Raw genomic sequence first — 17,107 nt, 5'->3', positions numbered from 1 at the left:
CACCTGACATCTTCCTATGTATTTAGAAACAGAAAATGGAATATTTTCATGTCTTAACCATTTGAGCCAAGACATGAATCAGCATGATAAATCACAAAAAATTGGAAACTGGCTTAGGAGTCGGATGGGAATTTTCTCATGGGTTTCAAGTACTTGCTGTATCCTTTCTTTTTTTGGTAATAAATTACGACGGTTAAGTGGGAGTCGGAGGCTCCCCAACAGTACAAAGCACAGAGCACAGCGGAGGTTCTACCAAAGTTCACCGTCTTGTTTGCATAAAAATGCCTTGCTTGTTTTTGAAAAGACTTTGAGAATCTTCCACCTCTGGTCCTCCGAGGCCAGCAAAATCTATCAATGAAGTTAGTGCTTTGGGCTGTGTAAATACACCAGGCGGGAGTCGAGATAGAGGCACGCTGACTGACCGCAGGAAGGGTGAAATGATTGGCATTTCTTCCTAAAACCCGCCGCTCTTAAACTTCGCGTCTTTCAATTCGCCTGAATCTTAAGAGGGTTCTTCACACACCCTCTTTTTCTCAGATCCGGTGTTTTATTGACGAGAAGGGGAATAGATGGCCACCGTTCCAGTTCCTTGTTTCATTGTCACTTTTCTATCACTGGGGGAAATATTTCGACATGCTAAACAAGACTGGAGCCCCAGAAATCCAGCGAAAACCTCCGGGTTTTGTTTGTGAGGGGGTCTGGGTGGAGGGAAGGGGGAAGCAAACCTTTTAAGAAGAAAATCGGCAAACCGGTGAAACCTGACCCGCCGACGCAAGGGGGCAGGAAGCGCTCAGGCTGGGATTTCTATCCGGACTAGTTGAAAGGAGGTCTATCCAAACTCTCCTTAGCCCCTCCGGGTGTTTGTCAGTTCTCTCAGCTTCGGGGGGGGGGGGGGGGGGCGGGGAAGCGAAGCTGACAAGTGGGCTTAGCTTGTACTCCGTCTAATTACTGCGGGGTGAAGAGTGTGTCCGCTATGACAGCTATCCAGCTAGCGGTGACTTGGGCCAGCCTGGGGCTACGTGCTCAGGGAGGGTGGAGATTCTGATCAGATGGCATTTCTTAAACACCCCAGAAGCCTTTTTTTTTTTTTTTTTTTTTTTTTTTTTCCATTTTAACTCTGTGAACTTTGGTTGCAAAGGAGGGGCATGTTAAAAACCCAACAATCCGCTGGCGGCGTTGGTTGTAAAGTATGGGGAAATCAGCCAGGGCCGGAGGTAGCTAAGTCTCTGGCTAGCTAGGTCTGGCTTCTAACGACCCCCCTCTCGTCCTTTCGAAAATCCCCAGTGTCTTCCCGAACTGCCTGGGGTTCCTTTTCAAACCCAGACCACAAGTAAAGTTCAACTTCACTCCCCGTCCTCCCGCTTTGGAAGTTTCGGCGAGAAGTGGTCACCCTGGGGAAGATAATTCAATGACCGGGGAAGGGGGCTGAAATAGATCCGTTTCGGCTTGAAGACCTGAAGCCCTGAGTCCGTAGGGCCGCGCGGGCCGGCGGCTGAGCCCCAGCCCCAGGTCCGGGGCTGTCTATCCTCGGGCAAGCAGCTCTAGGGCCCCTTCATTCCAAACAACCTGTTGCACCTCAGCTCTGCGCAGTTTCCCCGCCTGGGAGCTGATTGACAGCGATCACTACCCAACCCTGTACTCCGGGCCTCCTCCAGGGATCAGCGATTGGCCCCCTGGGAGAATTGGAGTTAGGGGGTGCAAGGGGAGGGATTTCCCTCACAGCCTAAGGTCCCGGGACCTGGGAAGTAGGGACTCCACTGTCTGCTACGCGCCCGGGACGGGCTGGAGGTGTTTAGCATCTTGGGTTGCGGCTCCGAGCCTCGCCGCGCGGCGCTCTGGGCCATCCTCCTGGAGGTCCTGCCCTGCCGCCGGGAGGACCCCGCCGGCGCCGCGCCGCGCCGCGTTCCCGGCCCTTCCCAACCGTCTCTCCAGAAGCCTGCGCCCGGATTAGCTTGGCTTACTCGCAGGGTGAAGTCTAACTCTGGGACCCTGCATACCACAAGGACTCCCGGGATGGCCACCCGCGCGCACAGGACACCCAAGCCTTCCAGCTTCCAGCCGACGCACACACAGTCTCCCAGGCTGCTGCTGCTGCTGCTGCTGCTCCTGTCACTGGTAAGCCGCGCCTCCACACAGCCCGGCGCCCCCGACGCAGCGCTTCTGTCCCCGGGTCTCTCCGGGACTTCAGGGGTCCCTGCCGAGGAAGCGATAGTGGTGGCGAACCGCGGACTCCGGGTGCCCTTCGGTCGCGAGGTCTGGCTGGATCCTCTGCGTGACTTGGTGCTGCAGGTGCAGCCAGGAGACCGCTGCGCGGTGACCGTGCTGGACAACGACGCGCTGGCCCAGCGTCCTGGCCGCTTGAGTCCCAAGCGCTTTGCCTGCGACTACGGCCCGCGCGAGGTGCGCTACTCACACCTGGGCGCCCGCAGCCCTTCCCGCGACCGCGTCCGGCTGCAGCTGCGCTACGATGCCCCGGGAGGGGCGGTAGTCCTGCCCCTGGCCCTGGAGGTGGAAGTGGTCTTCACCCAGCTGGAAGTTGTGACTCGGAACTTACCTCTGGTCGTGGAAGAACTGCTAGGGACCAGCAATGCCCTGGACGCTCGGAGCTTAGAGTTCACCTACCAGCCTGAGACGGAGGAGTGCCGCGTGGGCATCCTGTCGGGTTTGAGTGCCTTGCCTCGCTACGGGGAACTCCTTCACTACCCGCAAGTCCAGAGAGAGGCCAGAGAGGGAGGGATCCCCGAGACCCTTTTGATGGATTGCAGAGCGTTCCAGGAGCTCGGAGTGCGCTACCGCCACACGGCCTCCAGTCACTCACCTAACAGGGACTGGCTGCCCATGGTGGTGGAGCTCCATCCGCGAGGGGCTCCTGTGGGCAGCCCGGCTTTAAAACGCGAGCACTTCCAGGTGCTTGTGAGGATCCGGGGAGGAGTGGAGAACACTGCACCCAAGCCCAGTTTCGTGGCCATGATGATGATGGAGGTGGACCAGTTTGTACTGACTGCGCTCACTCCGGACATGCTGGCAGCGGAAGATGCTGAATCCAACCCCGACCTTTTGATCTTCAACCTCACCTCCGTCTTCCTGCCCGGGCAGGGCTACTTGGTGAGCACTGATGACCGAAGCCTACCTCTCTCCTCCTTTACACAACGGGATTTGCGCCTGCTGAAGATTGCCTACCAGCCTCCCTCGGAGGACTCCGATCAGGAGCGCCTGTTTGAACTGGAGCTGGAAGTCGTGGACCCGGAAGGAGCAGCCTCAGACCCTTTTGCCTTCATGGTGGTGGTGAAGCCCATGAACACGCTGGCCCCAGTGGTCACACGGAACACTGGCCTTATTCTCTACGAGGGTCAGTATCGGCCGCTCACGGGTCCTGAAGGCAGTGGACCCCAAAACTTGGTCATCAGTGATGAGGACGACCTAGAAGCCGTGAGACTTGAGGTGGTGGCTGGGCTGCGGCATGGCCACCTTGTGATTCTGGGTTCTCCCAGCAGGGACTCTGCCCCCAAGACCTTCACGGTGGCCGAGCTGGCAGCTGGCCAGGTTCTCTACCAGCATGATGACAGAGACGGTTCGCTGAGTGACAACTTGGTGCTGCGCATGTCAGACGGGGGAGGCAGGCACCAGGTCCAGTTCCTGTTCCCCATCACTTTGGTCCCCGTGGATGACCAGCCACCTGTCCTGAACGCCAACACTGGGCTGACACTGGCGGAGGGGGACACTGTGCCCATCCCGCCCTTGACTCTGAGTGCAACGGATATGGATTCAGAGGACTCGCAGCTGCTTTTTGTCCTGGAGCCACCCTTCTCAAGCACGGGACACCTGCTTCTCCGCCAGACTCACGTTCCCTGGGAAGAGCAGGGCCTGTGGCAGAAGCAAGGGTCCTTTTACGAGCGAACAGTGACAGAGTGGCGGCAACAGGATATAACAGAGGGGAAGCTCTTCTACAGGCATTCGGGGCCCCACAGCCCCGGGCCGGTGATGGACCACCTCACGTTTAGAGTCCAAGACAATCATGACCCCCCTAATCGGTCTGGGGTCCAGAGGTTTGTGATACGGATTCATCCTGTGGACCGCCTCCCTCCAGAACTAGGCAGCGGCTGTCCCCTTCGGATGGTGGTGCAGGAATCCCAGCTCACACCGCTGAGGAAAAAGTGGCTGCACTACACTGACCTGGACACAGATGACCGAGAGCTACAGTACACAGTGACCCAGCCCCCCACGGACACGGATGAGAACCACACGCCAGCTCCGCTAGGCATGCTGGTCTTCACGGATGAGCCTACAGTTGTGGTGACCCAGTTTACCCAAGCCCAGGTCAATCATCATAAAATCGCTTACAGGCCCCCGGGTCAGGAGCTGGGCGTAGCAGCTCGAGTAGCTCAGTTCCAGTTCCAAGTGGAGGATCGAGCTGGGAATGTGGCTCCTGGCACCTTCACCCTTTACCTGCAGCCCGTGGATAACCAGCCCCCCGAGATCGTCAACACCGGCTTCACCGTCGAGAAGAGGGGCCGCCACATCCTGCGTGACACTGAGTTGCATGTGAATGATGCTGACACCAAGGCGGCCCACATCACTCTCACTCTCACACAGGCCCCCAAACACGGCCACGTGCAGCTCTCCGGACAGACGCTGCATGTCGGAGGACGCTTCCGTTTAGAGGACATAAAGTATGGCCGAATTTCCTATTTGAATAACGGGGATGACTCTTTGACCGACAGCTGCTCCCTGGAGGTCAGTGACAGACGCCACGTGGTGCCGATCACTCTCAGAGTGAATGTACGGCCAACGGAGCGCGAAGGTCCTGTGTCAGTCCTTCCTGCAGGCACTTTGGAGTCCTATCTAGATGTCTTGGAGAATGGGGCTACCGAAGTCACTGCCAACATCATTAAGGGGGCCTACCAGGACACTGACGACTTGATGTTGACTTTCCTATTGGAAAATCCGCCCATCTATGGGGAAATTCTGGTCAATGGAGCTCCAGCTGAGCAGTTCACCCAGAGGGACATCCTGGAGGGCTCTGTTGTCTATGCCCACACGAGCGGTGAGATTGGCCTGTTGCCCAAAGCAGACTCTTTTAACCTGAGTCTGTCAGCCACGTCTCAGGAGTGGAGACTCGGCAGCAGTATTATTCAGGGTGTTACTGTGTGGGTAACTATCCTCCCCGTGGACAGCCAAGCCCCTGAAATTTCCATCGGTGAGCAGTTTGTAGTGCAGGAAGGCGACAAGAGCATGATAACCCTCACCCACCTGAGTGCTGAGGACGTGGACTCCCTGAATGATGACCTCTTGTGCACAATTGTCATCCAGCCAACCTCGGGCTATGTAGAGAACATTGCTCCAGCGCCAGGCTCAGAAAAGTCGAGAGCTGGGATTGCCGTGAGCGCCTTCACGCTGAAGGATCTCAGGCAAGGGCACGTTAACTACGTCCAGAGTGTCCACAGAGGAGTGGAGCCTGTGGAAGACCGTTTCGTATTCCGTTGCTCTGATGGCATTAACTTTTCTGAGAGACAGATTTTCCCCATTGTGATCGTTCCCACCAACGACGAGCAGCCAGAAATGTTCGTGAGGGAGTTCGTGGTGTTTGAAGGCATGAGTGTGATGGTCCACACTCCCATCCTCAGTGCTGCTGATGCCGACATCCCCCCAGATGACTTAACTTTCACCATTACCCGGTTTCCGACTCATGGCCACATCATGAACCAGCTGATCAATGGCACCGTGTTGGTTGAAAGCTTCACCCTGGACCAGATTATAGAGAGTTCCAGCATTATTTATGAGCATGATGATTCTGAGACGCAAGAGGACAGCTTCGTGATTAAACTGACGGATGGCAAGCACTCTGTGGAGAAGATGGTCCTCATTGTGGTCATCCCTGTTGATGATGAGACCCCCAGGATGGCCATCAATAATGGGCTAGAGATAGAAATTGGGGAAACCAAAGTTATCAACAACAAAATGTTAATGGCAACTGATTTGGACTCTGATGACAAATCATTGCTTTACATTATTCGTTATGGACCAGGACATGGCTTGTTACAGAAACGAAAACCTACAGGTGTCTTTGAGAATATCACTCTAGGCATGAATTTTACCCAAGATGAAGTAGACAGAAATTTAATTCAGTATGTCCATTTTGGGCACGAGGGCATTCGAGACCTAATTAAATTCGATGTGACCGATGGAACAAATGCCCTTATAGATCGCTACTTTTACGTGTCTATTGGAAGTGTTGACATTGTCTTCCCTGATGTGATAAGTAAGGGGGTGTCCTTAAAAGAAGGTGGCAAAGTCACTCTTACCACAGACCTACTGAGCACGAGTGACTTGAACAGTCCTGATGAGAACTTAGTTTTCACCATCACCAGGCCTCCTATGAGAGGTCACTTGGAGTGCACAGATCAAAGAGGAATATCCATCACTTCTTTCACCCAGCTCCAGCTGGCTGGTAACAAAATCTACTATATACACACAGCTGAGGACGAGGTCAAAATGGACAGTTTTGAATTTCAAGTCACCGACGGACGTAACCCTGTCTTCCGAACTTTCCGGATCTCTATCAGTGACGTGGACAACAAGAAGCCAGTGGTCACCATCCACGACTTGGTGGTCAGCGAAAGTGAAAGCAAGCTGATCACTCCCTTTGAACTCACTGTGGAAGACAGAGATACTCCCGACAGGCTCCTGAAGTTCACGGTCACTCAGGTCCCTGTTCATGGTCACCTCCTATTCAACAATACTAGATCCGTCATGGTTTTTACCAAGCAAGACTTGAATGAAAACTTAATCAGCTACAAACATGATGGCACTGAGTCCACGGAAGACAGCTTCTCCTTCACAGTGACTGACGGCACCCACTCGGACTTCTATGTTTTTCCTGATACAGTATTTGAAACCAGGAGACCTCAAGTGATGAAAATCCAGGTCCTCGCTGTGGACAACAGTGTCCCCCAAATTGTGGTGAACAAAGGAGCTTCTACGCTTCGTACTCTGGCCACTGGCCATTTGGGGTTCATGATCACAAGCAAAATCCTGAAAGTGGAGGACAGAGACAGCGTGCATTTTTCTCTCAGGTTCATTGTGACAGAAGCCCCCCAGCATGGCTACCTTCTCAACCTGGGCCAGGGTAACCAGAGCATCACACAGTTTACCCAAGGTACGTTCTGCTTCTTCCTCTCACAACCAAAGCCCATGCCAGGCTCCCTGTTTCATGAGAGTGAGTGGATCACTAAGCTTTTTAAGTATAGCATCAAGATTGAGTTAAAGGGAAGAGGAAGAGAGGTGAGGGGAGGGAAGGAGACAGACAGAAGGAGAGCACACAGATACCCCAATACTGGGACAACACCTCCACTTTGCTGTGGGTTGTGTTGTAGTGACCTTCATCGGGGGAATTTAAAGGCACTACAACTGTGGCAAGATAGGCTGATGAGGCAAGAACCAGAATTTGGGGGTTTATGATACAGGCTGACTTTCTGAAGCTGCTTCATCTCACCAACTCTCTTTCCATGCTCTGTTTTATACACCGCACATGGTCCTGGAAACATTTTAGTGCCTTAGAGAGAGAGAGATGGTATAAATCACCTGGCTGTCTTTATCAATATACATTCAAACACAGTACCTGTAAATTCATGTTACCATTTTCTTAAAAAAAAAAAAAACAAAAAAACAAAAAAAAACTGGGACTGATAACTTGCTGTGACTGTTGGGAATTTTATAACTAAAAGACAATATTCATTTGCACTTATTTGAGGCTTTAAAAGTACTGTTTTATGACTCAGGCAGACAGCTGTTTGCCTGACGTAAAATAAATAAACCTGTCTAGAGTTATTAAAATTGTGTCTCGTGTGACAGGGCACAGCATTGGCATGTGCTCAAAAAGGAGCACATAATTAATGATGTGCAAGAAAACTAAGCAATCATTCGTCTCATAACTGCAGAAAATACGAAAAGATGATTGATCATTGAAGGAGAGGATTCTTTTATTATTTTTCAGTATTCTACTGCATTAGTATTGTTATTTATGATTTTATGTATTTATTTTCCTTAATTTTATTTATTTATTTATTATTTTTTCCTTTATTTATTATTTTCCTTAATTTTATATTTGCTGCTATGTTATTTTTATTGTTGTTTGTCATTACATATTTCATTGCTATCTTTCAGTCACTATTTTTCATTCACTTTTTCTTCAAAGCCTTTCTGCCCCATCCCAAGCAAAATGTCAGACAGCGTTTGCCTGAAGCACCTGCGTTGTTCCTGCAGCCTTCGGGCAGCAGGCTCTGATGAGGTCAGAGACTGAAGGGCAGGTGACCTCTGCTGAGCTTCTCAGAGAGGAAAGGGAGAAGCCTTTCAGGGCTAGCTGGGAAGTGAGGGCCCTGTTCTCAGACCCTGCAACTTTCATTACAAAGGGATTTGTGTTGCTTTCAGGAAAATCTCAGCACCCGAATGGAAACTGGATCTCCCGTGTGGGCTCTGGGGTGGAAATGGAGTGTAACCCCAGGACATCCCAGCGGGGGTGTTCTTTTCCTGCTCCAGCGGCCTGCTTTTAGACAACAAACACTTTAATAGACGCGGTTGTTGTGTTGAAGTGATCTGCTTTTCTGTTTGATGCTGGCAAACAGCTTCGCACTGCAGCCTCTGATTCTTGGCTGAGAGCCTGCCTGTATCTCGGGCCTGCAGGGACAGGAAAACCTCAGAGTGTAAATGTCCTGTGGGCCCAGCAGAGTTTTCTGCATTGTAAGACTGGTGTGTTTTCATGGAGAGGATGGTAGAGAGCAGAAAACCTTCCATTTCATCCCTCCTCTGAGCCCCAAACAATGTGTTTTCACAGGGATTTTGCTGTTGTTAAAAAAAAATTTGGAAGAAGATGGGCAAATGATTTCTTTTAAATTCTACACGCCAAATTCAGCAGCTCCAAACTGTAGCCACATTATTGGTCATGTGTTGAACCCTTCAAGTATGCGATTTTTCTGTAGGCATTTTGTTTTATTTGTTTTCATGGAGCTACCACAATTAAGTTTTATTATCCTGGTAACTGTAGAGTAGTTACGTATTGTGGTTAAAAATTGTAGTTCAAAAAATTACATTTTAAAGGAACTTATTACATTCTGATACAAATTCAGACTCTAAGGAGGAGCCCTCTTGATATTTAATCACACAACACTCATTTGAACAAGTTAGGGCTGGAGTTTGGTTCACAGCAGTTATTTATGGAGATTAGATAAGCGGTTAAAGATGGTTCCTTCACAGCTGGCTGCTCCTCCTGGAGGGGAAAGGAGAGAGGCGTTGGGCGTGAGGACCGCGCAAGTGCAGTCTGGTTTTGATTTTGCTTTATCATGGAGGGATAAGGGAAGCTGTGTTTCAATGGAGTCCAACACTTTTAGCAAAGAAAGCCAGAGAGATTATTCCTAAGTTGATCAGCTAAATGGCTCTTGGGAGATATTTTTATTTCGAAGACTTACGAAAATTCATTGCCAGGCAAGGTCCACAGTGCAGAATTCCTCAGATTAGAGACCTATTTGCCTTAAACTCCGCCTTTTGTCAACGTGTCCCTGTGTATACCAATTCCTAGGTCTAAGGCACTTGTCTCGAGTACGTAAGTTTTCTTTTTTTCTCTGCGATGAGTACATAACGGGGCTGGAGAGTTGGCTCAGCAGTTAAGAGCATTTGCTGCCCTGGCACAGGACCCAGCTGTGGCTCCAGCACTCACGTGGCAGATCACAACCACCTGTAACTCCAGTTTCAGGGGATCTGATGCCCCTTCTGGCCTCTGTGGGTAGCAGGCGAGCACGAAGTGCTCTTAGGTGCGTGCAGACAAAGCACTCATACACAGAAAACGAAAGCAGATAAATAATGAGCACATACTGCTATGTCGTTGGATAATTTGCTAATCACTTTCAGGAAGGTGCAAGGCTTCCCCATCCCGTTTGCACCAGCTATGATTACCAGGAATATTTGCTTAAAATAGGAACTCTGAGGTGGTTGTGTAGCTCAATGAGAGAAATATATCAAATATTACAATTAGAAGAAAATCTAATTCTTAGATTGTTATATCATTTCATCTATCTTAATTACAGTATCCTCTTTGTATTTAAGGAAGGTAGTGTTTATGCACATTTATGGTGTGCTTATATTTTAGGGGTACCTGCAGAAGAACAACACTTTTATCAAGGGTTTCCGTTTGTAACCTTGAATTAGTGTTAACAAAGTTACAGGGAAGTGAAAAGTTTTGAAGAGGCCATTTTTTGCAACCAAATTTTCTCTAACTGTTGTTTTTTTTTTTTTTAAAGAAAACATTGGCAAATGTGTAATAGAGATGTATCTTTTATAGCTTTATTTTTATTGCATGAATGTTTTACATGCAAGTGTATCTGTTTGCCTTGTGTGTGCCTGGTCCTTGTAGAGATCAGAAGGGGTCATTGGCTCCTCTGCAAAAGGAAAAGTGGCTCTGTGAGCCACGGTGCTAGGAATTGAGCCTCGGTCCTCTGCAAGAGCAGGCAGGGCTCTTTACTACTGAGCAATCTCTTTATTTTCAATTAATTAAAAAATTTTGCTTGTACATCTTTTGGTGTGTGTGTGAGTTCTGCCTGCATGTATGTCAGGCACATGCATGCAGTGCACAAAGAGGCCAGAAGATGGCGTTAGATCATCTGTAACTAGAGTTAAGATGGTTGTGGGTGCTGGAAACGAAACAATGGTCCTCAGCAAGAGCAGCCAGTGTCTTAGCCAAAGCCATTTCACCATCCTGTCCTCCTCCTCCTTCTTCATTCTTCTTCTTTTCTTTTTCTTCAAACCATGTCTTTAGATTTTCAAACAAAATACAAGAGGCAGTGAGAAGGTTAGAAAAGAGTTTCCACATGGCTACAGGTCATGGCTGCTATACTGGGGGATGTGTGATCAGTCATTCCTTACTAAACAACAGATCGTAAGTTGAGTTTTCAGAGCAAACAGACCATGCAGGGGCAGTGTCCGGGCTATGCCTCTTAGCCTTCAGAGACTCAGGGCAGGCTAAGGCAGAGGTGGGGGAGTGGGTGAGACCACTCGGGGCTTTCATTTCAAGTTATGACTCACGAGAGCATTTGCTGACTGAAAAAAACCTTCAGCAGGGGGCTGTGGCATATAAAAACAGTGGGGGGGGGAGGAAACAACTTCAGAGGTTTTTAATCTGCTAGGAAAGATGCCCGAGCTGGTTGATGTAAACTTTAGTGCAGGGACACTATGGTAGAGGTCGAGGTAAAGGACTAGAGGGGTGCAATGCATGTGGACTTGGTCTATGAACTAAAAAGCAGACTTCGCCGTTACCTACTGCTTATAATTGTATCTTCTTTCAGAGCTGTGAGGCAGGGCACAGTTCACATGTCATCTCTCCTAGGAAAAGATTCAGAAGTCTATGGCAGAACGTGCAGACTCTAAGTGCTCTGCTCACTCGAGATACTTTTCTCATACTGTGTTTCTCACCCTGTGCCCTCCATAGCACAGACCTAATAGAACTCTTAGAAATTAGAAAACCTATAAACACACAGGAGACAAATACTACACACCTTCTTGACAGTGTCCTTAGCCACATTCTGAGTTTGTGTAATTTTTAAAACTCACTGCCTGGCCCAGATCAAAGATGAAAGTATTTTAAGGAATCACAGGACAGAGTGGTTTTGTTTCATTACATAGTATGTGAGGCATCCTTAAGGAGAAGAACTGATAAAATAGATGAATTTTTTAAATTGTGTATTAGTAGCATCATCAGATCTAAGCACATGATTTCAGAAGCAGTGAAAAGGGACATTGAATTGCTAAAGCCTCTACCATGCATTGAAGCTTTAAAAGCAGTCTACTGCACCACACCAATTAAGAAAAAAGCACTACCGCTGGGAAGAAAACTTCTGCTCTTTCCTTTGGCTTCCTGTAGGGCTCACTCAACAAGGGAGGCAAAGCACTTGATTTCAAGAGGCCCAGGAAATCTGCCATGCCTCAAAATATCTTCCTTTCCACCTGTCATGGAGCCTGCCATGCCGTATTTAATAGCCACTCCTTCGGTGGAAAGGGGCATCACCTTGCTATTATTACAGTCTAAGTCTGGCCCTCTATCTCTGTGCAGGATCAGATTTCTATGGGACAGCTGACATTAAGGAGTTCAGAGACAGAGAACTGAAGCATCATCCCTTCCCGGAAAAGGGGATCTAAACAGGTTTTCAGTAACATAATAGCCAATAGGATTTATTTGTAAGTACAAGTCATCAGTTTTCCTACAGTAATTAACCCCCTTGCCTTTTGGTTGTTTTTTTTTTCCAGCTGACATTGATGACATGAAAATATGCTATGTCTTGAGAGAGAGAGCAAATGCCACAAGTGACATGTTCAATTTCATAGTGGAAGATGACGGTAAGGATCCCATTCACTGGGTGGCCTTTTTATTGGTTTATTTATTTTGGCTGCTCCTTGACAACATTGCTACAAGAAGTCTTTATCAGGCGTTACTTTGTGTTCATTTGCTTTTATGCAGAGTGGGTTTTGTGTCTGTTGTGAAGAGTTAGTCACTTCAAACTGGCAAAATCCCACTTTTTAGTGGATATGGGTAAATGTTATAATGTTATATGGCTTCTGTCTTGTGGTTTGTGAGACAGAGAAGAAAGAGAGGAGGAGAAGGACACAGAGAGAGATCTGTATGGACAGGCTTCCTCTGTCCAATTGTTAAAATTACTCAGGCAGCAGGAAGATGCTGGAATCCATCCCTGCTCCCGTCACAGCCCTCGCCTGCCCTGGTGTGTCTTCTCCAAACAGGGTGCCCTTTTCTAATTTGCACTTGGGTCCTGCCTCTACTCCACAAGAACTCTGTGATAAATAAACTTGGCTTTGTTGCCCCATTATCAGGGTATTGAATGATCTTAGCTTGGGGATTTTTGTGAGTTGGTCCAGCTAAAAGGTTTCCTAGGCCAAGCTTGAAGAACCCTGTAGAAACTGGTATGTACCTTTCTACCTGAGTCTTCTAGACAAGAAGCAGTATTCCTATTGCCCACCCCAGGCCTGCTTCAGTTTCACATGGGCAGAATATTCTAGAGATATCCTTCTGTACCTTCCTAGCCACAAGGATAGCCTGTAGGACTCAGCTTGATCCTGGCAAATGACTATTAAACAGAATGTACTCAAACCTCTTGGACATAAGAAAAGTTCCTTTTGACAGATTAAACAGGAGTATGCAAGACTGGAACAGCAGAAAGCCGTATGTGTATCTCATAATTGATTCCACCTGATTTTTAAATGGGGTTTCATGTTATCTTGCAAATGGTCTAACACTTGGAGGAGGTAAGACACAAAGGGCAGGGATATCTTATACGTCCTGGTGAGACGGACACAGTATGAGCCGCAGTGACCCTCTGTTTTATGCAGAGAAGGTACGTACACTGCTAAGTCATCTAAGGAACGTGTCAGCAGCTTCTGGTATCGCACATCTGGGCAGCTGTCAGACACCGCTGCCTAAGAATATAAGCTTTCAATGTCCAAGTCTCTTTCTTACCCACTGAAGTCACCTTCTTCACACCCACAGGGTTGTTTTTAGAATGGCGACTAGCTAAGGAAGTTCTGTGACAAACCCAATCCTCAGGTCTTTTTAATAATAAACTAGAATTTTGTATCAAGGATCAGGAAGAGGAGAAGTCATGATTTATTTGAAAGCAGAAGCCTAAATCTTCTTGTTTCAGGTTTGGTCGTGCGTGGTTGGGACCTGGCTGGTCACAGGATTCTCCTGTTACGATTGGTCACGAGTGGGTGACCATTTGCCATTTAAGAAATGGGTCGTGGGACACACTCCTGACATTTTGGGTTTGAAGAGCTTTGATGTTAATTACCAAATAATGGGAGGGAAGATTAGTGAGAAATGGATAGTGGTGGATTTTACTTCAGGAGGCCCCTACTGTCTCAGTGCTTGAAACAATGATGCTGTTCAGAGTTCTTTACTGTTCTTAAAGAAGCATTTTCAGAAAGAAAGTATATTGTCTAAACAATCCCACAACTTAAAGCTTAAAGAGAAATAAGCATTTTTCTACGTGATGTATCATAGAACACACAAGCATGTAGAAGGTTCTTAGATCTCCCAACTAGACTTTAAACCTTCTGTATGACTGATTGTTGCCCAGGTAATTTTGCTCCCACCACATCCCTCTAAGTTTAGTCCAATAACAACAGAAAAAAAAATATATATATATATCATCCCTATTTGGTAGGTAAGGAAACTGAGTCACAGAAATAGGTAACTAGCCTCTTCAAGTTGCTCAAGTAGACAAAGGTTGAACTGAGTCCCAGGCTCCTCCCCCAGACAGTGAGAACCCATGGCCTTCCCACTCTTGACAGGTAGAAGAGAGCAGAGACTCCACTCTGCATACCAAGCTTTCTGGGAATTCCACTTGGTAAGGTAGGAGTGGAGTCAGAATGCTGTCTGCCTATGGAGAGTACAGAAAGCAGAGCGTCTTCTAGATTGTTCATTTTTATTCCAAAATACTTCAGATGTCCTATGGTCCTCAACTCTGTAGCCCTGTCCCTGTTACTCCAGTTTATTTCTTGACACTGCAAGGTACTCCGACATAAAAGCGGTCTGGGAACCTTTGTAAATTTCTCTCCGAGGAACTACTCTCGATGTTTATTGTGATGTGAAAGCCAGATCCAAGTAACAGTTTCAGGTATGTTCCACCCTCACCCCTGATGACTTAATCTCCCTTCAGCTCAGATGTCATTTCCTCTCCAGATCTGTTCCCTGTGCCAGGAAGAGGAGTTAGCCATCCTCCTCTTGGTGCTTTATACCCCTAGCTTTACTTACAGCAGGAATGTCCTGTTGTGACAGTTCGCTCACCATGTGGGACTCCATCACCACAAAGAGAATGCCTTTATCCCAAGACAGCCTTTTCCCCTCAGAACCTACTCAGACTTGAACATGTGGCGTTTACAGCACAACTGTTAAAATGAATGAAGCTGAAGGTAAAACAAAAGCCCTTCGTTTTGATGGAAGAATTGATCAAATGGTACCCCAAGAGAAGTCTCGTAGTGGTTTCTTGTGGAACCTTGGCATTCCTTGAAAACATTCTCCTACTCTAGCTTTAATTCAAATCCCCACAGCACTGAGAAGGATTCCCAGCTAAGCTTCCACATTTACAAGCACAAGGAAACAACCACTGTGAAGAGTGATCTGAAATTTTCAGTGAGGTGAACATAGGATAGGAAGCACCCCAATTTAGAGTTCTTGTTACTATTCTTAAAAGAGGCATTTTCCAAGGGAAAAAATATTTCTGGTCTATTGTGTAAACAACTTCACAACTTAAAATTTAAAGAGAAACGAGCACTTTTTACATTACTGAATTTCTAAGGCCAGCCCATAATTTTCAGCAAGTCCTTTTCTGGTTTGGTCACCCCAGTTTATATATATTATTTTGGGGCATATGAGACAGTCAATAGCTAGAGAATTAGAAAGCTGTCTTCATGTAAAGTATGCCCAAGACTTATTAGAGTGGTGCTGTCTCTATTTTTTTTTTAATCATTCATTTTTTGTTGTTGTTTGTTTTAAGTCTCAAGATCTCTGGCTCTGCTCCAGGATGGTCGTGGGAGACTGGGGGCTCTTGAGGGAGGGGTCAGACTCATGGCCTCCTACATGCTTGGCAAGTGCTGTACCACTGAACTACATTCCCCTAGAATGTTTCAAGATGAGCTAAGATTAGGATATGTGACAACCTGGCTTAATAAGCAATGTAAGAGGAACATTATTTTATTCTTCATGAAACTGGTTTGGGTTGTCACTTCCTCCTCCAAGTTCTCATATGTCCCGGGCATGCAGTCTAACTCAGCTCCACACTCTCACTCATTCCTGGCACGGGAACTGGACAGCAGTTATTATAATAGTAATCGGCGATGGCTATTATAATATGCCTGACCCACAGCCAGGTCATTTTGTTGTTGCTGTTACTGTCTTTGAATATGCTTTTTTGGTGGCCAAATTTCCATCCTCCCAGATCTTTCCTTCATGAGCCACTGAGAGATATAAATAGCACCTTGAGATGGTAGAGTCGCAATGTCATTTCTGTCTATGAAACATCAGTTAAGGTCAAGGCTTTCAAGTTTTTAATTCAGCAAATTAAATACTCAAATATAAAAGGTCATGGGAACCTCTTTATTCTGGACAGAAGGAACATGAGTTTTGACTCAAAGCTGGCTGTCACTTCAAGATTGGAGGCAAAATAATTATTATATACTAGCTTGAATTTAAAGTAAGGGCTGAAAAATATAAATAAGTACAAAGTGTAGGAAAATGAGGATTGTGAGTACAGGCATTGGAAGGTCAGCCTGACGTTGAGCTGAGAACAAAAAAAAAAATGTATTCTGGGCTGTAAAGTCAATTGCTAATGGCAGGAGAAGCAAAGGAAGGGTGGGAGCGGGAGAGCCAGGGCCTTAATTACATGATGGTGAAGCAATGCCAGGCACTGATAAAAATTGCTTTAAACATGGACACAATACAAGGGCCAAAATCTTGGGGAGGACTAGCTACTGTGGCTAATGTTTGTAAGCCCGACTTTATTCTTTGAGCAGTCCAGAATAGTGGTGCAAGTCATCAAAAGTCTCTCTTTGGTGCACTGTTGCCTTCGGGGCATGGCTCTAAAAATACACCTGCTTAGCATCCATGAAAGAAGTTACTCTTCTGGTATGAAAGTGCAATTCAGATTTGATCAGCTGTCTTTACACACATCCCCAAAGTCCACACCATATTAACACACGCCTGGCTTCATTTCAGAAGGTATTTTACTTAAATCTTGAAAACTTTGACAGTGATTGAATCCCTATAGAGAAACATGAATCCATATTTACACCCAAAAGAAATAATGGTGCCCTTTAAAAGCTAAGTAAAGTTTTCTTTCATGGGGAACCAAAACACTGTAATACCCAACCAAATATTTATCTGTGGTGCTTGTTCTAAAGCTCAGTGCTATCTTATTCTATATCTTGTGTATTTGTCCTGTGTGGCTGAGACAAAGGGAAAGGCTGCTTTCCATGGTCAGGTTTACAGATGTAATCAGTATTATTATGTGTTTTATAGAGCCAAAGAAATGTAACCAAGAAACTAAGTGTGATATAG

At 47.1% G+C, this 17,107-nt stretch overlaps 1 protein-coding gene across 1 annotated transcript in view; it reads left to right on the top strand.

Moving 5' to 3' along the window:
• The first annotated feature begins 1,758 nt into the window (after positions 1 to 1,758).
• Frem2 (FRAS1 related extracellular matrix 2) overlaps positions 1,759 to 17,107 on the top strand; it is a 127,194-nt gene continuing 111,845 nt past the window's right edge. The window contains exons 1-2 of the mRNA XM_021652359.2: positions 1,759 to 7,156; positions 12,289 to 12,378. Coding sequence (XP_021508034.1) covers positions 2,014 to 7,156; positions 12,289 to 12,378 — 5,233 coding nt within the window. The 5' untranslated portion in view covers positions 1,759 to 2,013. The remainder of the gene's footprint in view (positions 7,157 to 12,288; positions 12,379 to 17,107) is intronic.

The sequence above is a fragment of the Meriones unguiculatus genome, chromosome 2, assembly GCF_030254825.1.
Source record: "Meriones unguiculatus strain TT.TT164.6M chromosome 2, Bangor_MerUng_6.1, whole genome shotgun sequence".
Taxonomy (NCBI): domain Eukaryota; kingdom Metazoa; phylum Chordata; class Mammalia; order Rodentia; family Muridae; genus Meriones; species Meriones unguiculatus.
This window is presented reverse-complemented; position numbering and strand designations above follow the sequence as displayed.